Source organism: Chionomys nivalis, chromosome 3 (genome assembly GCF_950005125.1).
Source record: "Chionomys nivalis chromosome 3, mChiNiv1.1, whole genome shotgun sequence".
Classification (NCBI taxonomy): domain Eukaryota; kingdom Metazoa; phylum Chordata; class Mammalia; order Rodentia; family Cricetidae; genus Chionomys; species Chionomys nivalis.
In genome coordinates this window covers 41,297,207-41,314,407 of record NC_080088.1, presented here as the reverse complement: position 1 = coordinate 41,314,407, position 17,201 = coordinate 41,297,207, and the positions used below count along the sequence as shown (strand labels likewise).

The following is a 17,201-nucleotide window of genomic DNA, read 5'->3' as shown; positions in this document are numbered from 1 at the left end:
TAAGGCTCTGAAATCCCTTAATGAGGTAAACTGCTAAGCAAAGAGATGCTTCTCTAGAAATAAAAGGAGAAATAAGCCAATATATTAAATAATCCAAACAGCTTACAGGATGCTTAGGAATTTCTGCTCTGCCTACTGGAAACAGAGAGTCATTGATAGGTTTTGAGTAAGCAAGCACATAAACAGCCCGGCTTCAGGAGTGTCCATTAGGTTTCTAGTACTTAGGATGAGGGGGATGGGAAGAGCTGGCCTTAGCAAAGGGGGTGGGGGAGTCTTCTAACCATTGAGGGGTATTTGATTACTACCAAGGAGGCATGACCATGAAGAGCCCCCCATCTGTGCAGCACTCTGAAGGACTCATTCTTTTGGGCTGGGCTAGCTTGGAAGGAGGAGGAGGGAGAGCAATGAGTCAGTGGTCATCAGGATGACTGAGCCAGTGGTGGTGTCATTGAGACAGATGGTCATGTGGAAGGCAGGAGTGCTTGGGGACTGGGCACAAACTCGGAGTGGCTCCAGGGGCCAGGCAGGTGTAAAGGCTGGAAGACAGGCTGCGGGGATGGGGGTGGGGGCTGGGGTGGGAGCGTGGGGCTCCAGATTAGAAGGCTCCTCTCTAAAGGAAGCTAACCTAACGTGTCTTAGCTCTCGCAGTCCTGGCTATGTGAAAACACGCTTGTAGTATAATCAGAGCTTCCATTTCATAGGAGATGACAGAAATACAGATTCCTAACAGAGAAATATCTTAATTCTTTAATATTAGCTGCTATTTTTTTGAAAAAAAAAAACATGATATGTTACACACACACACATCTGTAGGCCAGATTTGGTAGTCTAGCTATCAGGTTATGTCCTGACATACAGAAAAGGTCAGAGTTCAAAGTTCATAAACTGTCATGGTGAGGCATAAGTGACTTTAAGCGGAATCGGTAACTAAAATACTACACGTAATGGTTTTTTGCCAGCTATATGACTATCCCTTCCCTTTAAGCCTATATATGGATTCGAATGTATGCAGGAAGTTTAATCTAATCTTCAAATTGTTAACGCACAAGACTTTGAGTGCTCACTGTGTGCTGAGTACACAGAAGTCAAGGAATTTCAGTGAAGTGAAGGAAAACATGCCCTCCTGAAGGCACATGCCTCGAGTTTTAAAACAATCTGGGAAACTGTTCTCTGTGTGATGGCAGAAATGGCAGAGCACACTTAAATCCCGGATTCTTTGCTCAAATCTCTTGCATTTAGCAAGGCTGGCAAGCGTGTATGTGTGTGTGTGTGTGTGTGTGTGTGTGTGTGTGTGTGTGTGTGTGTGTGTGTGTGTCTGAACTTGAGTTTGTAACTAGAAATATAACTTCCTGGGCAGTGGTTACAAAGCTGCACCTTTCTCGCCCTAGGGTATCCTAACCTCAGCGTGGGAGAGGAGACGTCTGGGCTTCAGGGACCTCAGACCCTGGCTAGGAGAGATGGGAGTGGCCAAAAAAAAAAAAGGTTCTGTAGGTCAGGTTTCTGGAATCCCAGTCCTTGTTAATGTCACTATCCTTGTATGTGTTTGCGGAGGAGAAAGGCAGGCACTGAAATAGAAAGTGTCAGAACTAGGATGACAAGGAGGATAACTTCGTGAGCACCCATCCCGCGCCCTCTTTGACGAGTCCGGCGGGCGCCGCCTCCTGCGCCGTGCAAAGAGCCGGGCTGGCGGCAGGAAGCGGGCGGGAGGCCGCCGGTCCTCGCGAGGCCGATTTCCTCCGGGGCGGCCCTGGGCGATCTCTGGACTCGCAGACCCGCCTCGGTCGAGCACGATCTCTCCCCCAGCCCGTGCCGCTCAACCCACCCACTTACTTCCTTCGATCGCGCGCGCCCTCGTGTACACACACACACACACACACACACACACACACACACACACACTCAGAGCTGCCAAAAATTTCCAACCTCCGCCCCCCTCCTGAGCTGACTTCCTTCCAGCGCTTCCTGAGCTGGACGATCCTGGGATTTGTAAGACAGGAAAAAAGGGACGGCGCGAGGGCGGGCGAGGGGACGGGATGCTTGCTGTTCGCGGTCCCCAAGCGGTCTGAAGAGAGAACGCGGGCCTAGGGCGGAGCACACTCACTGCCCCGGGGCGGTCCCCTCGCCGCCGCGCCCCGGCCCCTGCTCCTCGCAAGGCTCAGCGGAGAAGCGCGGGGGAGACGCCGCGGGAGCCCGAGGAGGGAGGTGACACCCGCCCTGGGCGGTGCACGACCCGATCTGCTCTCCCATGCCGACCCGCGGCGCGGCTCTGCCCCGGTGACCCGACCCCGAAACCCTCGTCAGCGGTGCGGAGCAGAGAGCGGAGACGGAGGGTCAGCCTCTGTGGGACTAACTCATGAAGAACAAGGGTGCCAAGCAGAAGCTGAAACGAAAGGGAGCCGCCAGTGCGTTTGGATGTGACCTGACAGAGTATCTGGAGAGTTCGGGACAGGATGGTAATGTACCCCCTCCCCCTTTTTTGTTTAAGAGCGGTGGATTCTCCTGGGGTATGTTGGATGCCGTTCACAAGTTAATGTGTTCCAGGCTCGTGCGCTCACTGTACTTTTCACAAAAAAAAAAAAAAAGTACACGGTACTTAAGAACAACCCTGCCACCCCGACGTTCAGGAGCCTTGTCTGTCCTTCCGACGTGTCATAGGAGTGGTTGAGTGGGGTGTAGCTGTGGCAGTAGAGGCTCTAATCTTAAACTTCGGGTGTTGGGAGAGAAAGATGGGGTGGGGGGCGGTGACTGACGCGTGGAGCGGTCATGGGTAGGTTTCTCTGGATGTGCCACTGTGACCCTCTTAAATGTCCCTCCTGTACTGTCCGGTTTCACTCGCCCACATCCTTTTTTTTTTTTTATTAATGTGGTAGAAGGCAGGGTGATGGGAGTGGGATGGGGAATCCTGGCGGGGGGAGTGGTTGCACCAACATTTTCTATATTTCTGAGTTGATGCCAAATATATCGTACCTCCCCCAACTCTGTCCCTCCCCCCCCACCACCACCACCAGACCCTTTACCTCCTCTTGGCTTTCAGATTAGCATTCGGTGTGTCATGGAAGAAGTTTTCTGTAAAGAGGTCAGAGGGCCTCGGCTTTAAAATAGTTTGGGCTGTAAAGAAAAGTCAAAGTCAGCTTGGAAAAAGAAAAAGAGGAGCCAGCAGAGACAATTTAAATGTTTGTTGGGTGAGGGAGAATGAAAACTACCCTAGCTGGGCGGTGGTGGCGCACTCCTTTAATCCCAGCGCTTGGAAGGCAGAGGCAGGTGGTCTCTATGAGTTCGAGACCAGCCTGGTCTACAGAGCTAGTTCCTGGCAGGCTCCAAAGCTACAGAGAAACCCTGTCTCAAAAAAACAAAACAAAAAAACTATCTACAGTAAAAGTTCTTACTATAGGAAAGTTGGGGAAATTGAGCATTAAATAACTCCTTTTGTAGGGCTGGCTGATTCCGCACTTAGCCATAACATTAAAAAGCTTCTTTGGAAACTCCAGAGAAAGAGAAAAGAGCCCACTCCGTGTTTACGGAGAGATAGGCACAACAAAAGAAAGCTTAGGGCTATGCAACTGGACAGAGTAGTTCTGCCTCCAGGAAAACTGGTCCCCAAAACAACTTGGTTTGTCTGTATCAAGCACGCATCCCAGAAACAGTGCAGGGCTTTTGTTTCATTTCCCCTTTTTGAAGACTCAGCATCCCTAGCAATTTGCAGTGGTGTGATATTCCTGTGGTATTCGGGAGTCCGGAGTCTGCTGTGTCATTAGGACAAATGGCTTAGTATTTTAGAGCTTGGAGGAACCGCTGGTTTCAAAACCGCCTCTGAACCAGAGGCATAACTGAAGTCAATTCATTGAATTCTCCACAACACTCTGGAGAGGTTGTTTTGAAATAAAATCACTTAGGCTGAGCTTTCCTGAACTTGACAGAAGCTCAAGGACACATCTTAACCACTGTGGCCTGAAATAACGAGTGAAATATTTGTCTCCACTTGTATTGGCAGGGGTCCTCACGTTAACCTGTAGGGACACTGGGCATGCTCCTGGGATGCCACTCCTGTCACGTGGGTGTTGTTCTGAGACACACACACACACGCACGCACACACACACTCACGCACGCGCGCACACACACGCACACACACACTCACGCACATGCATGCACACACACTGTGAGAGATGTATAAAGGCCCTGCTAGCCATGCCCCAGTCTTAAAAAGTCACAGGTTAAGGACGAACCTAAAAACCCTAGGGCTCTGGGAGAGAACTTCAGAGGCCCCCTTAGGCAGCTCCTCTCTCAAGCCTGTTTTTGTATTCTGGACTTCTGTGTGCTTCATATGGGAAAGGACAAAGGGAACTGATGTTCAGTGGAAAAAATGGAGGGCTGGTGCTCCGTGCTCTCCATCCTGCGAGGGAGAGAGGAGTAGAGGCCCAAGGCTCGTCACCACACAGGATGGGGAGGATCCAGGATGGAGAGGATCCAGACCTCTTTCTGGCTCTCTCTTTTAATGATCTCTGCCCCCAGATTGACAGCAAACAGCCCTGTCACAGATGAGACAGTTTAAGACTGGCCACACCTAAAAAGAGTTCGGTTCTGAAGTGGAGGGCAGCTGGCACTCTTGATCCCACACTGTCGTACGATGTGGAAATTAGCCACAAATAATAAGCAGCTAATATAAATTAGACTAAATAGAACTTCTGCCTCAAGACAGCCAAAAGTCATTGCTCTCCTTGTGTGTGTGTGTCTATGTATGTGTGTGTCTATGTGTGTGTGTCTATGTATGTGTGTGTCTATGTGTGTGTGTCTATGTATGTGTGTGTATCTATGTATGTCTGTGTTTGCGCACGTGTGTGAGATGATAATAGAATTGATAAATATCTTTTTCTAAAACAATGCAGAGACATGTATTAGTTAATAGGCAAGGCCTGGATTCTGATCCAGGTGAGGAAGGGCTGAGCAGGGCACTACCCCTTTGTCCATGACCTTGGAAGAGCATCTCGGAATGTTGGGGGTGGTAAATCAGAGTGGTAACCAGGAACCAGGAAGCTGGAAGAGGCCTTTCAATAATCATGTCATGGTCATTGAACTTTGGGGTTAAAGGACAGGGCTCTAGACCTGGAAGGGAGCACAAGAATATAGAGAAAGAGCAGAGACATGAAAAACCAAGAGCTCCTGTGTTGCCACGGGGAGCAAAGTCGCCCGCCAGCTGGAGTGGAGGACAAAGCTGGTGATCACTAGCTGAGCCTGGCGCTCTGGATATGGGGGAAGCTGCAGTGAGTGAGCGCTCGCTCCAGGGAGACAGAGAGAAGCTGAGCACAAAAGGGACGCTGTGAGCTTCTTCTCTAGTTCAAGTCCAGCCTGGCTACCTCTGACCGGACAAATTGGACAGGGTAGGGTGAAAAGCGACCTCTTTTTTTTTTTCAGCCTAGAGTGAGTATTACTCATGGCCAGCTATCACGCTTAATCTTTGGGAGGCTGATGAAAGCTGAGCTCCCTTTCCTTAGAAACATGCACATTGAACATGCAGTTCCTGCAGGTAGCCACATGGAGGATGGGTTCACACCCTGCTGGGACCATCCCGAGCAGCACAGAAGCCTTGTGTGACAACTTCCCACTTCTCCCTTCAACCCCCAGTGTTGTGAATCAAAGCAGGGGATTCCCCAAAGTAGTCAAGTGTTCTAACCCTGAGCTACACCCCTAGCCTCTGGCCACGTTTCTGTCACCTGATAAGCAGGCCACAGCAGGCCATAAGGTGACTGCTGAGAACGTTTTTTTTCACTTACCCATAGGCAGAATGACTCTGCCCCAATCTGAAGTTCGTCCCCTGGGAACCGGCTAATTCTCTCAAATTCTCTCTTCCTATCTCGGATCACCTCCCTACTGCTGCTGATGAGTCTACTTCTCTCTTCTTTTTGATCGCTAAATGTGGAGGTTTTTTTCTCGTAGCTATGTGTTTGAAACCCATCAGATTATTGTTACCCATGGCACTAGGGCGTGAGTGAAGCCCAGAGATCTAGAATGTGGGTCACGGTCATTTCCTGTAACTCCCTTATGAGCCAAGTAATCTGGGTCTTCTAACATCTTGGGGGTGATGGGACCAGGGGCCAGGTGCTAGGATGGAAACCGTCTTATCCTCTGGGCTGGCCACACTTTAAGAGCTAAGACTTCCTTGCCTTTCTGATCCGTCATTATTCGTTTTACCTACTCCTTGGTGGAAAACGAGACTGATCTCACCTAGTGCCTTAATGGCAGGCAAATGATGGTGACAGATTTTTAATCAGCTAGGAAGTCCTTTAAAATGTTGAAGCCACTGCACATAGCACACACCTGTAGTCCCTGCACTTGGGAAGTTGAGGCAGGAGGATCAAGAGTTTGAGACTAGCCTGGGCTACATTGTCAGATCCTCTTTTCATCTCTCAAAGGAAAAAAAAGGCAATGCAGGGGCCCATGAGAGACCAACTAAATCAAAATCTCTCCAAGATGGTTTTGGTACGTGGTTGGGGTAGAGAAGCCGTGTGCTGTGCTTAGTTTGTAGGCCATATTCCCTGCATAAGTAGAGTCCCCTCTGGATGTTCCATAAAAAGTGTGAACCTTTTCATTGCTGAAGAATTCTTCTCATCCTTATCAGGCTGAAAATGTGTAAATTAATATAAAACAAAGATTTATAGGTATAACGTCGATTTAGTTTGAGAGGCGACAGAAGATTCAGAACAAACCACTGGCCCACGCCAATGTAATACTGCCCTTGCTCGGAACTTGCTAGTGTTTCGAAGGATGAGGGTGAGCAGTGGGAACATCAGTTATCACTTCTTTTCATTTCGTTTCTGAAGCTAAATAGTTCCCTCACTTGGTTTATTCATTTCCTTTATTTATTAATCCAATAAACAAAACTCTATCCCAGCCATGTTTTTGGATGCAGTGGGGAAGAAAGATGGGCTTTGGCTATAAGAAACGCATAGTCTCAGGGATGTGAACCAGCCAACCTTCGGCACTTGTTGACTTTGAGGAGGAGAAGATGTGAAAACTTCGGTCTCCCGTGAAACAGACAAGATACTGTACAGACATAAACAGAGCAAGGTCATAGCAAAGGAGGTGAATACTTTTTTCTGTTTAAGACTTAGTGCTGAGTGGAGACATATTAATCCTTGTCTGGTGCATCATTTGCACACCTTCCCCAGCTAATTCCTCACCAAGTGTGTCTTGGCTATAGAAAGTTCTAGAAGCGTTCCCTAATCCAAGTTAGGGGACTTTGCTGGTGCTTGCTCTAAGACTGCTGGAACTCTCCTGCCTGCCTAGAGTCTCAGCTTTGCTTGTTCCCAGATGACTGACCCTGGAGAGAGTTGCTTCCTGCCTCTGGGTCTCAGTTTCCCCTCTTGAGAAATAGAGGTAACAGGACAGATGTGAAAACACATGGGTTGATATGGGTAAAACACCTGTCTGAGGACCCACACTTGTCACTAGCAAAATAGCCTGGATTTACCCTCCCACAACCACGAAGACTGAATGAGGCCTCCGTGAAGTGAGGGCGTTTGTCAGTCACCCAGAAGGAATGGAAGCAGGATTGATTGGCACACTAGTGGGGAGTCCAGTTGCTGAGAAGACCTTCAGCACACAGGCATAGAAAAGACAAACGTCATCCTGAAACAAACGTGCTTCAGTAGATCTGAGAGCCGGGGTAGGCTCAAAGATCTCAAGTTAGAGACCAGCCTATACAGCAAGTTTTTTAAAGACCAGAGATAGCCAATTCCTTCTAGGCCTCAGAAAACTGAAAGAGAACTTTCAGTTGGGTTCTAGTTGGGGACATTGTGAAGACAGAACAGCAGCCTGAGGGGCTTGCGCGTAGAGAGGCATCCCCACTTCAGAATGCCAGAGTGGAACTGGAAGAGGCAAGAGATGGGTAAAGGCATGAAGCCCAGAGCAAACGGCCTGGCCAACCCTTTGTTTCTGGGTATAACAAACAACCCACACAGAGAATGGAAACAGCTACTTCCACCTACCACATGGCTGCCTTCTGCAGGCTCTTCAGAGCTCTGCCAAGAGCTCCTTGACCGCAGGAACAGCCCTCCCCTCACTTCTCCCATGTCAACCCCTGGCCACCTCCCAGGTGCCTCCTAGTCCAGGAAGTCCCAATGCCATGGCCTCTAAGGAAGCCCACTCCCTCCTCCCCAGCCCCGACCTGGAGTCAGAGACCCATCTGCAGGACAGGGGAGAGCTTGTGGCCCCCTCCTAGACTGGCGCAGAAGAGAACAGACAGAGAAGGAGCACATCCTACCCATAGAGAAACGAGCCCCCCACCATCCAGACTGCAGCATTGGATGCGGCTGTCTGTCCTCCCCTTGATTGTGGGTTTGAGGCCAGTCAGCGCTGTACAGCCTCCGTGAGGCAGCTCTGAAAGCTTTCTTGTGAGGGAGGGAAACAGTGAGAATTCCAGAGTTTGGTTGACGAAGACAGTTCTCAAGCACTTGCTGGGACAGTTTGTTCGCAGGGATGGCCTGATGGCCTCCCTAACAAACAGCCTTTCTGGGATTCGATGCCGTGTGTGTGTGTGTGTGTGTGTGTGTGTGTGTGTGTGTGGCTCTGGGCAGTGGGTGGAAGAAGTGGGTGGGACTGAAAGTTCCAAGACTCAGGCTGGGCATGGGAACCTTTCACCACCACCCACTCTGCCGCTGGATATTGTAGCTAATGTTTCTGGAAGAAAGTAGTGATAAAACCACCTGGTCAGGGCTTCCTATTGCTCATTCCCTCCAGAGCAGACTGCCCACGCTGAGCTGCCTGTCTTCTCTGGCCCAAGGGTCTCAGGATCTCACTTCCTTCTTGTGGTTCCTACAGGCCAGTCTCGGAGTCAGGGACATGGAATGAGTTTTTTCCCCCACATATTGTGTGCCGCACATTTAAATCAGATGCAGCATCCCGCCCCTCCAGCTTCTCCCACTCTTCAAATTAATCTTATTAGTGCATGTGCCGACCAGTCCTCTTAAGTATTTCTCCCAAGGCTCCAACACAAAGGCCATACTTGAGTTGAACTGATCTTGGCGCCTCTCTCTCAAAAGGCTGGCCTCAAGTACTATGGAAGGCAGGGCTCCAGCCTGCTGGGACTCTAGGAGCCTGGCCCTTGTTGGACTGCTCTTCCCTGGATGCAACCTTAGATAAAGGTTAAGAGAAGGAACTCTCCTCCACTGGAAAAAGCCGGCTAGCTACTGTTTGCTAGGTGGTTGGAGGGGGAGGGGCAGGGAGGTTTCTTGGAAAGAGAGAAGGGACCCAGTGTGAAGGCCGAGTTCCAAACCAGACCATACTGCCATTGTTATCATTAGCAGGAGTGACCATCAATATTGTTTTTTGTTTTGTTTTTGTGCCAGCCGCTTTGTTCACACCAAGGAATATTTTCAACCTCTTTAAAGATTGACATCTTCACATCCACCCTTTCTACAAAGGAGAACTGAGTTCTGAGAGGTTAAATTATTCACCAAGATTATCCAGATCAGAAATGTAAGGTTTAAACTCAGCTCTCTAAGACACCCAAGGCCACAGTCTGGAATCATATCTCCCAGAAGAGAATAATTCATAATTTTTACTTAACCTATTTTGTTCCTCACAAAACCTAAATATTTTGCCTTTTGCTTTGCCTTCTCCCAGCCCGACCCAGAGACAGTCATAACAATTGGGGAGTGAGAAGTGCTTTGTCCCCTGCAAGCTGGTTTGTGAACAGCGTGTGCCTGCGTTTGAGCAAACACACACTCACGTCTATCCAAACCCACCAGTTCTCGGTCCTCCTAGGTCCTTCCTTCCCCACTGTAGCCGCAAGCCGCCTCTTCCTTCTGGAAATACCCGTGGCCTTAGACAGTCAGAGGCCCCCAGTTCCCTCTCCATTCTGCCCACCGTTCTGTGTTGTTCCTGGCTGTATATGTATTTCTGGGATCCTGTGGTAGGCGCATGATCGTTGCTTGGTGTCTATCTGGGATCTCTCTTCCTATCCGGGAATTGGTTATTGGAGCCCATTTAGGTGGTTGGTGACGAGGACTCCACTCATGTGCTGTGTGATCAGGACTCCAAGTCTCTTTCATGGTCCCATGGGGGGTTTGTAGCCAGACCCGGATAGAAGACAGCCCAGATTTTGCACGGAACTCTGCAGAAGCTGCTTTTTGCCACCTCAATCCTTGGTGTGAACCAATTGAGTTTCTGAGATCGAATCGCTGGCACTTTCTGTTCTGGCTCAAGCTTGGCTGGTACGTCATGCTCTGGTACCACACCCATGGTTTGATGCTGGCCCAGGATGCCTTTGGAGGGCAGAGGGTTGAGTGCTACTCATGCCTCTGAAAAGAAGCATATACCAGCTCACACTGTTACAGATGCCAGAACACATCTGGAAACGGCTGGCAGAGAAATGAGTGCACAAGGGTTGGGAAAGAGCCTTTGCAGAAACTCATGTGAATATCTCTTCCCCCGGAGAAGAGATATTTATAATTTTACTTCATGTTTTGTTCTGCTTTTTTAAAGACAACTTTTAGTGTGTGTGGAGGCAGGGGGTCAGTACTGAGTATGGGACCCATGACCTTGCCCTTGCCAGGCAAACACAGTAGCCCCGACCTCCACCTCCAGCCTCATCCGTAGACTTTTCATCAGAAACTACCTCGGTGGGACTTCAAACTAAAGCAACAAAAATGGAATGGAATGGTGAATGCGCTAGACCCTACTGCAGCGCGACTCAGCCGGGGTTACCTAAGAGCACTGGAAAACACAGATATTTACATTAGGATTCATAACAGTAGCAAAATTATAGTTATGAAGTAGCAACAAAAACGATTTTATGGTCAGGGGTCACCACAACACGAGGAACTGCATTAAAAGGCCTCGACATTAGGAAGGTTGAGAACCACTGCCCTCTTGGTGTTCTCAAATTGGTCTTGGCCTAGAGGTGATCAAAAGACAAGAAATCGACTTTCTACAAATTATAAAGAAGCGTGAAGTGAGGGCTTTAGAGAATGCTTAAGCAAGGGATGCTAACACGTGTGGCGGCTGACTGACGGCCACTGGACAGAGGGTTATTTGTAGCTGGCAAAGTCAATAAAACCAAGATCCCTGACTGTAAGGGACAGCAGAGGAACTGGGAGAGGGGTGGCTGGAGTCGAGAGGCAGGAAACTAGGAGGCTTTGCCTGATCCTTGGGGTTGGTCACAGCCTCTGCAGCCTCGGGGGAGTTTGAACTCTGGAAAGGCCGCTAAGAGATGGGGAAGAAAGAAGCGTGTCTCCAGGGCAGACGAAAGATTCCACCATTAGGTGTACACACAGCAGCTGCAAGGATAAGAACGGCCTCTGGTCTGGCTGGCTGGCCCTCTACCCGTTTCTTGCCTGGACCCAGAAAAATAAAGCCTTTTACAGAAAGATAAGGCTCCCCCCCCCCAAAAAAAATGTTAACTGTGCAGGTCCTGGTGGCACCTACCAATAATTCTAATGCTCAGGATACTGAGGGAGGAAAGCTTGTAGTTTTGAGGCCAGACCAGACTCTATTGTGAGTTTGAAGGCAGCTAGGAAGCCAACCAGAGCTACATAGCAAGACCCCGTCAAAAGAAAGGAGGAGGAGGAGGAGGAGGAGGAGGAGGAGGAGGAGGAGGAGGAGGAGGAAGAGGAGACAAACAAGCAACTAGGATGTAAGAAAAGCGAAGGGAGGAAGGAAAGGAAGAAGGAACAGGATAACAGAAAGAGAGGAGTTCTGAGGAGACAGCTCTATCACGCTGTGCAAGCAGAAGGACCCGGGTTTAATCCTCAGAAGGTCCATGTGGATCCCTATGGCTCGTTGGCCAGCCGGCCTAGCCTACTTGGTGAGTTCCAGGCAGGTGGTAGACCACCTCTAAAAACAAGATGGCCAGCCCCTGAAGAGGAACTCGTGAGGTTCTCCTCTAGCTTCCACACAGTGCCCACACACATACCGGTGCACCTGCACAAACACACGCGTGCACACACACGCTCAGAGAAAGAGAAGATACTGCCCACCCCGATTTCGTTTCTCTTTTTTAAATTATTATCGTGTGTGTGCATGTAGCGGTCAGAAGACAACTTGTGGAAGTTGGTTTTCCCTTTCCACCATGGAATCTGCTCATCCAATTCAGGTTGTCAGGATTGCACGGCAATCCTTTCCCCCATTTTTAAAAAATAATTTAAAAAAAATTTTTGAGACATGGTCTTACTAACCCCAGAAGACCAAATATTATTAACCTTGCTGGTCTCTGCTGCCCAAGTGCTAGAATAAAAGGCGTTCGCCAACACACATGGCTAACTGGGTTTCTTAGGTCTATAGCTATAAGGCATAAAAATGTTCAACCTCAACCTCATCTGTCTCTGTTTGATAGGTGAGGAGCAACTCTGATAGTCACTTGTCAGGGTCACCTGGCTAGGAAGTAAAAGGAGCAGGACTCCAACCATATCTGATGGACACTCTGTTTCTCCCAGTGGCTTTGTCTGCTCGGGTTCCAGATAGCCATGGCTTTGCTGGCAGTGGGCTATGCAGAGTTTTATTTTCACATGTGTGCTAGACTAGCTTCGGTGGAGTCTGAAATAGCTTCTTAAACCCTGAGAACAGAGTTCCCACTCCTGGTTTTTCCAAGAAAAGGTTCCTAGGTAGGTTCCCAAAGGCAACATTGGAAGCAGTGCAAGCCGCCATTACCCTAAGTAGCCCCTCCCACCACTTCTTAGCCATCTGTTTCCTGTATGCCGAGTATCACTGGGAAACAATGATGTCAATCCTTCCATAGAACTCGACACCTCCCTGTTGGCCCCTCCCCTTCAATGCATATTTTTGTTCCTCTTTCTGGCTTTTGTCTTGCCGTTCACTTCAGGACTCGGCGTTTGACATCAATTGTTGGCTTTCTTAATAAGCTCTAGCTGTTTGAGTTTCAGTGTGGCCTGCAATGCACACATGTCTCTTTGGGTCCATAATTGGAAAATCCTTTGTTGTTTGGCTGATGGCTAGAACATGGGCTTGGTGTTAATGGAGAAGGGTACTTTTCCTTTTTGGAGAAAGCAGTGTTAAATGCAAGATTCTAAAGTAAGCTCAGGGCCAACAGTGGAACCCTGCCTGGGGCCCCAGGGAAGCGGCTTGAAAACTGTAATGACCTGGGCACCGGGCCTACAGCTTAAGGTCAGGAAAATACACCTATGACGTCATCTGTGAGCATCCTGTATTCCCCCATCTGAAGCGGGACTTCTAAATGAAGCAGAGGTCCCACCTCCCTTTCCTTTATGCCCTTACAGACGATTTGGCTCCAGAATGAAAGGGATAGAGTCCCCAGGGAGAGTATGAGTTTTGAAATATGAATCAAAAAAAAACTTCTAAGCCACAATGAGAAAAATACAGTTCCTTCAAGATTTAATTTTAAAGACTGGCAGAGTGGTGCTCTAGTAGCGCTTGGAAGACAAAGGCTCTGTCTCCTCTGTCTCTGTGAGTTCAAGGTCAGCATGCTCTATGTAGTGAGTTCCAGTGTGGTCAGGACTACATAAAGAGACCCTGTCTCCAGAAAAAAAAAAAAAAAATTTCAAAATTAATGTTAACTGGAGATTAGTCAGATCGTCTTTAACTTCCACGTGTGCATGTTTGGATCTCTTGTAAACAAAATGAACATGGAATAGAGGTTTAAACAGCTGTGGCTCCATGTGGAACACATGATCCCATCCAGTAGGCCCGGCCAGTTGGTAGGAGCCATGCTGGCTGCTCCTGCCCGGGTCTTCCTCAGAGATCTGCTTTCCAGGGCTTGTTTTGATGTGCTCCGTCCAGGTGATGCCATTAGCTATGGCCTGCAAATCTCAGGTGTGGCCACAGTGAGTAGGCAGCTGGGAGAAGCCGGTAAGTGAAATCACGTGACTTGATAATCCTCAGAATTTCTTTGCTGTTGCCCCCAGTGTCAATGGGAGACATGAATTATTACTTTTTAAGTAAGAAAAGGAAAAAAAAAACTTTTAAAATTTTTATGGGAACAGAGTGTCTGGAGTTGTTGAGTTTTGTTGCCGACTTTATTTGGAGGAAGTCTGTCAATTTGCTTTCCTATGACGTCAGACTTTTCCTCTGGGTCATTTTCAAGCATGAAGGAACCAGGGCTTCCTTAGTGGACTCCGGGAGATGTGAGCGACTGTGTGGTGTCAGGAAACCATACCCAGGTTCAGCCTCGTCACTAGGAATGTGATTCCAGAGCTGTGGAAGTCGAGAGCGCCGAGAACAAATGCTGCTTTTTTTTATTCTCTTAGATAAACAAAATTATTGACTTCTATGGTTGGCTGTATTAAAAGGCCAGCTTTAAGAATCTTATCTGTTGGTAAACATAGCTGGGACGGGATCATGGCAAACTTTTCAAGGTTCACATTTCTTTAATAATCTCCCAAGGAAACGAGCCTTAAAACAAAACCCGAAGTGGGGCCATGGGTTGTGGTTGAAGTTTGTAATTACAGGGACAGCCATGTTTGTATCCGGGCTTCAGAAGGGAAAATCTGAACAGAAAGCCTGCATTGCATCCATCTTTGAAGGAACAGGAGGCCAAGAGGCCCTTCACACGTGCCTGTCTGTCTGTCCCACAATGTCAAGGTGGGCTGAGCTCAGGATAGTGATGAAGTAGCTGCAGGAACAGACCCGCACTCTGGCAGATAACAGACTTTTCCGGCAAGTGGTCTGTGTGTTCTCTGGGCTTTGGGAGGGGGACACTCCCTCCAGGTGATGTAGGCAGCGATGGGCTGTGAATGCTGCAGGTGACCAACATTGCCCAGGGTGCTGATTGTCATGAGCAAGTAAAGCAGCTTCACGCACCGCGGAGGCCTTCCTGCCTGCAGCCCCTCCTGCTCGTTTCCTGTTGCCGCCATAACCACTTACCACAGACTTAGCAACATAACATAAATCTAGAGCGCTACTTCCCAGGTCTGGAAGTCCAGCACGTGTGTCACCACGTGCCAGCAGTGTGTTCCTTTCTAGGGAGCTGGCAGAGAATCCATTTCCTTACCTTTGCACCTTCTAGAAGCGCCTCGCACTCCTTAGTTTCTAGATCCTTCTTTAAAGGCAATGACACTTAGCTTTCTGACCATTCTTGCAGTCACAGCTCCTCTTTCCCACAGCGGAGAAGATCCATGGGATTTGACTTAGCCTGTCTCTAGGATGCTATCTCCACCTCCAGGTCTTAAGCGCAGCTTACAAAGATTCCAGGCGTTAAAGCTGAAGGCTTAGCACCGAGTAGATTCTCGCCCCAAACCAGCTCTGAGATCTTGACCAACTCCAACACCAGATAACTGGATGATGGTAATTCAAGGTCTAAGCTGTTAGAAAATACCCTTCCCTTCTCCATGGAGGATTCCTGGAAACAGAAAACCTTGTTACAGTCTGGGTCTGTGAAGCGCTAGACAGTCTGCTGGATGTTGTGTCTGCACACTGTACCTCACATGCTGCCTGATAAGGCTCTGCTCTGCCAGAGGTGTGGGATTACGGCTTCTGTTTATGGAGACGCTGCCACTCAGCAGGCCTTGCAGCGTTGACTCATGGGTCTCTGGAAGCAGCTCTGGGAGGCAGGTATTATGATGTCATTGGCATATAATGACTGCACACATTTATGGAGTACAGTGTGATATTTCAATACAATGAGTAACGAGCAGATGAGGGTAAGTGGCAGGTCTATTGCCTCAAAGATTGATTAGTGTCTGTTTTAGAAGCATTTAAAAATAGTTGTATTAGCTCTTTGAAGTTTGTAGTCTACTATCAATGGTAATACCCAACTTACTACTAAACACTAAGTTAGTCCTAACCAGCTATACCACTGAGTATTAACCATTCTCTCCCAGTCACATCTCACCAGGGTGCTGGTAAGCACAATTATCCTTTCTATGAAATCAGCTTCTTTAGCTTTCCACATATGGGAATAGTGGCATTTGTCTTTCTCTACCCGACACATTTTACATTGTTCCCTAGGCATATCCATATTGCAAAAATGGCAAGATTTTCTTTTTAGTGGCCAAATGTTATTGATATTCCTGTGTGTGTGTATCTGTATGTGTGTGTGTGAGAGAGAGAGAGATCCATCAACAGATGAATGGCACACATACATTTACATATACACACAAACATATATATGGCATTCATATATATGGCACTCTATCTTAATTACTATGAATAGTGTTCTAAGAAATGTAGAACTGTAGAAATCTCTCCTATGCACTGATTTCCTTTTCTTTGGATATAAACCCAGAAGTGGGATCACTGGATCATATGGTAATTCCATTCCTAGTCCTCTGAGAAACGTCCATACTATTTTCCATAATGACTATACTAATAATTTTCCATCCCCCCTTTCTCTGTATACCCACTAGTGTTTGTTAGTGTTGATTGTTTGATGGTTGTCATTCTAAGTAGGGTGAAAGGATAGCTTATGTGGCTTCGATTCATATTCATCTGTGATGTTGAAAGCTGTTCCATACACTTTTATCTGTATCTCTTCTTTTGAGATACAGATAATCAGATTTTTGTGCTTATTTTGTTGTTGTTTGAGACAGGGTGTCATGTAGCCTTGAACTCACCGTGTAACCAGGGAGGATCTTTGACTTGTGATCCTCTTGCCTCTACCTCCCGAATGCTAGCATTACAGAGGTACATCTTCATGTCCAGGTTATTCATTGTGGGGACTTGAATCCAGCGCCTCTTGAATGGTAGGAAAACACTCTACCAGCTGAGCTATATCCGCAGCCCTGGGATATGTTCTAATAGGAGGGTTTTGTTGTTGAGATTTTGCAGTGCCTTGTGTGTTCTGGATATTAATCCCTTTTCAAATGAGAGGTTTGCAAATGTTTCCTCCCATTCTGCAAGTCGCCTCTCCCCATGTTGAATACTCCCTTAGCTGAGAGTTCTTCAAGCTTTTGCCTCTGGATTCTGTGCTTTTGGGGTCCTGTCTTAGAAAGCCTTGCCCAAACTAGTGTCCTGAGACATTTCCTCTGTGGTTTTTCTTCTCTTTGTTTCATGATTCGGGGCCTTACATTTGTCTTCAGTCCTTCTTGAGATGATTTATTATGAGGTGATTTATTTATTATGGGTGTGGTTTCATTGTTAAACATTATGCATCTAGTTTTTCCAGCACAACTGATGTAAGAGACTGGCTGTAGGGTCTCGGTGCCTTTGTAAAGGCTTAGCTGGCTGTAAGTCTCTTGGCTTGTTTCTGGAATCTTCATTCTGTCTTGTCTGGGTTGTTTTCTTTATGTCCAAC

The 17,201-nt window shown here is 47.9% G+C and overlaps 1 protein-coding gene across 1 annotated transcript in view; it reads left to right on the top strand.

Moving 5' to 3' along the window:
- The first annotated feature begins 1,576 nt into the window (after positions 1 to 1,576).
- The window catches only part of Arhgap31 (Rho GTPase activating protein 31), a 110,601-nt gene continuing 94,976 nt past the window's right edge, over positions 1,577 to 17,201 (top strand). Inside the window, exon 1 of the mRNA XM_057764275.1 lies at positions 1,577 to 2,453. Coding sequence (XP_057620258.1) covers positions 2,354 to 2,453 — 100 coding nt within the window. The 5' untranslated portion in view covers positions 1,577 to 2,353. The remainder of the gene's footprint in view (positions 2,454 to 17,201) is intronic.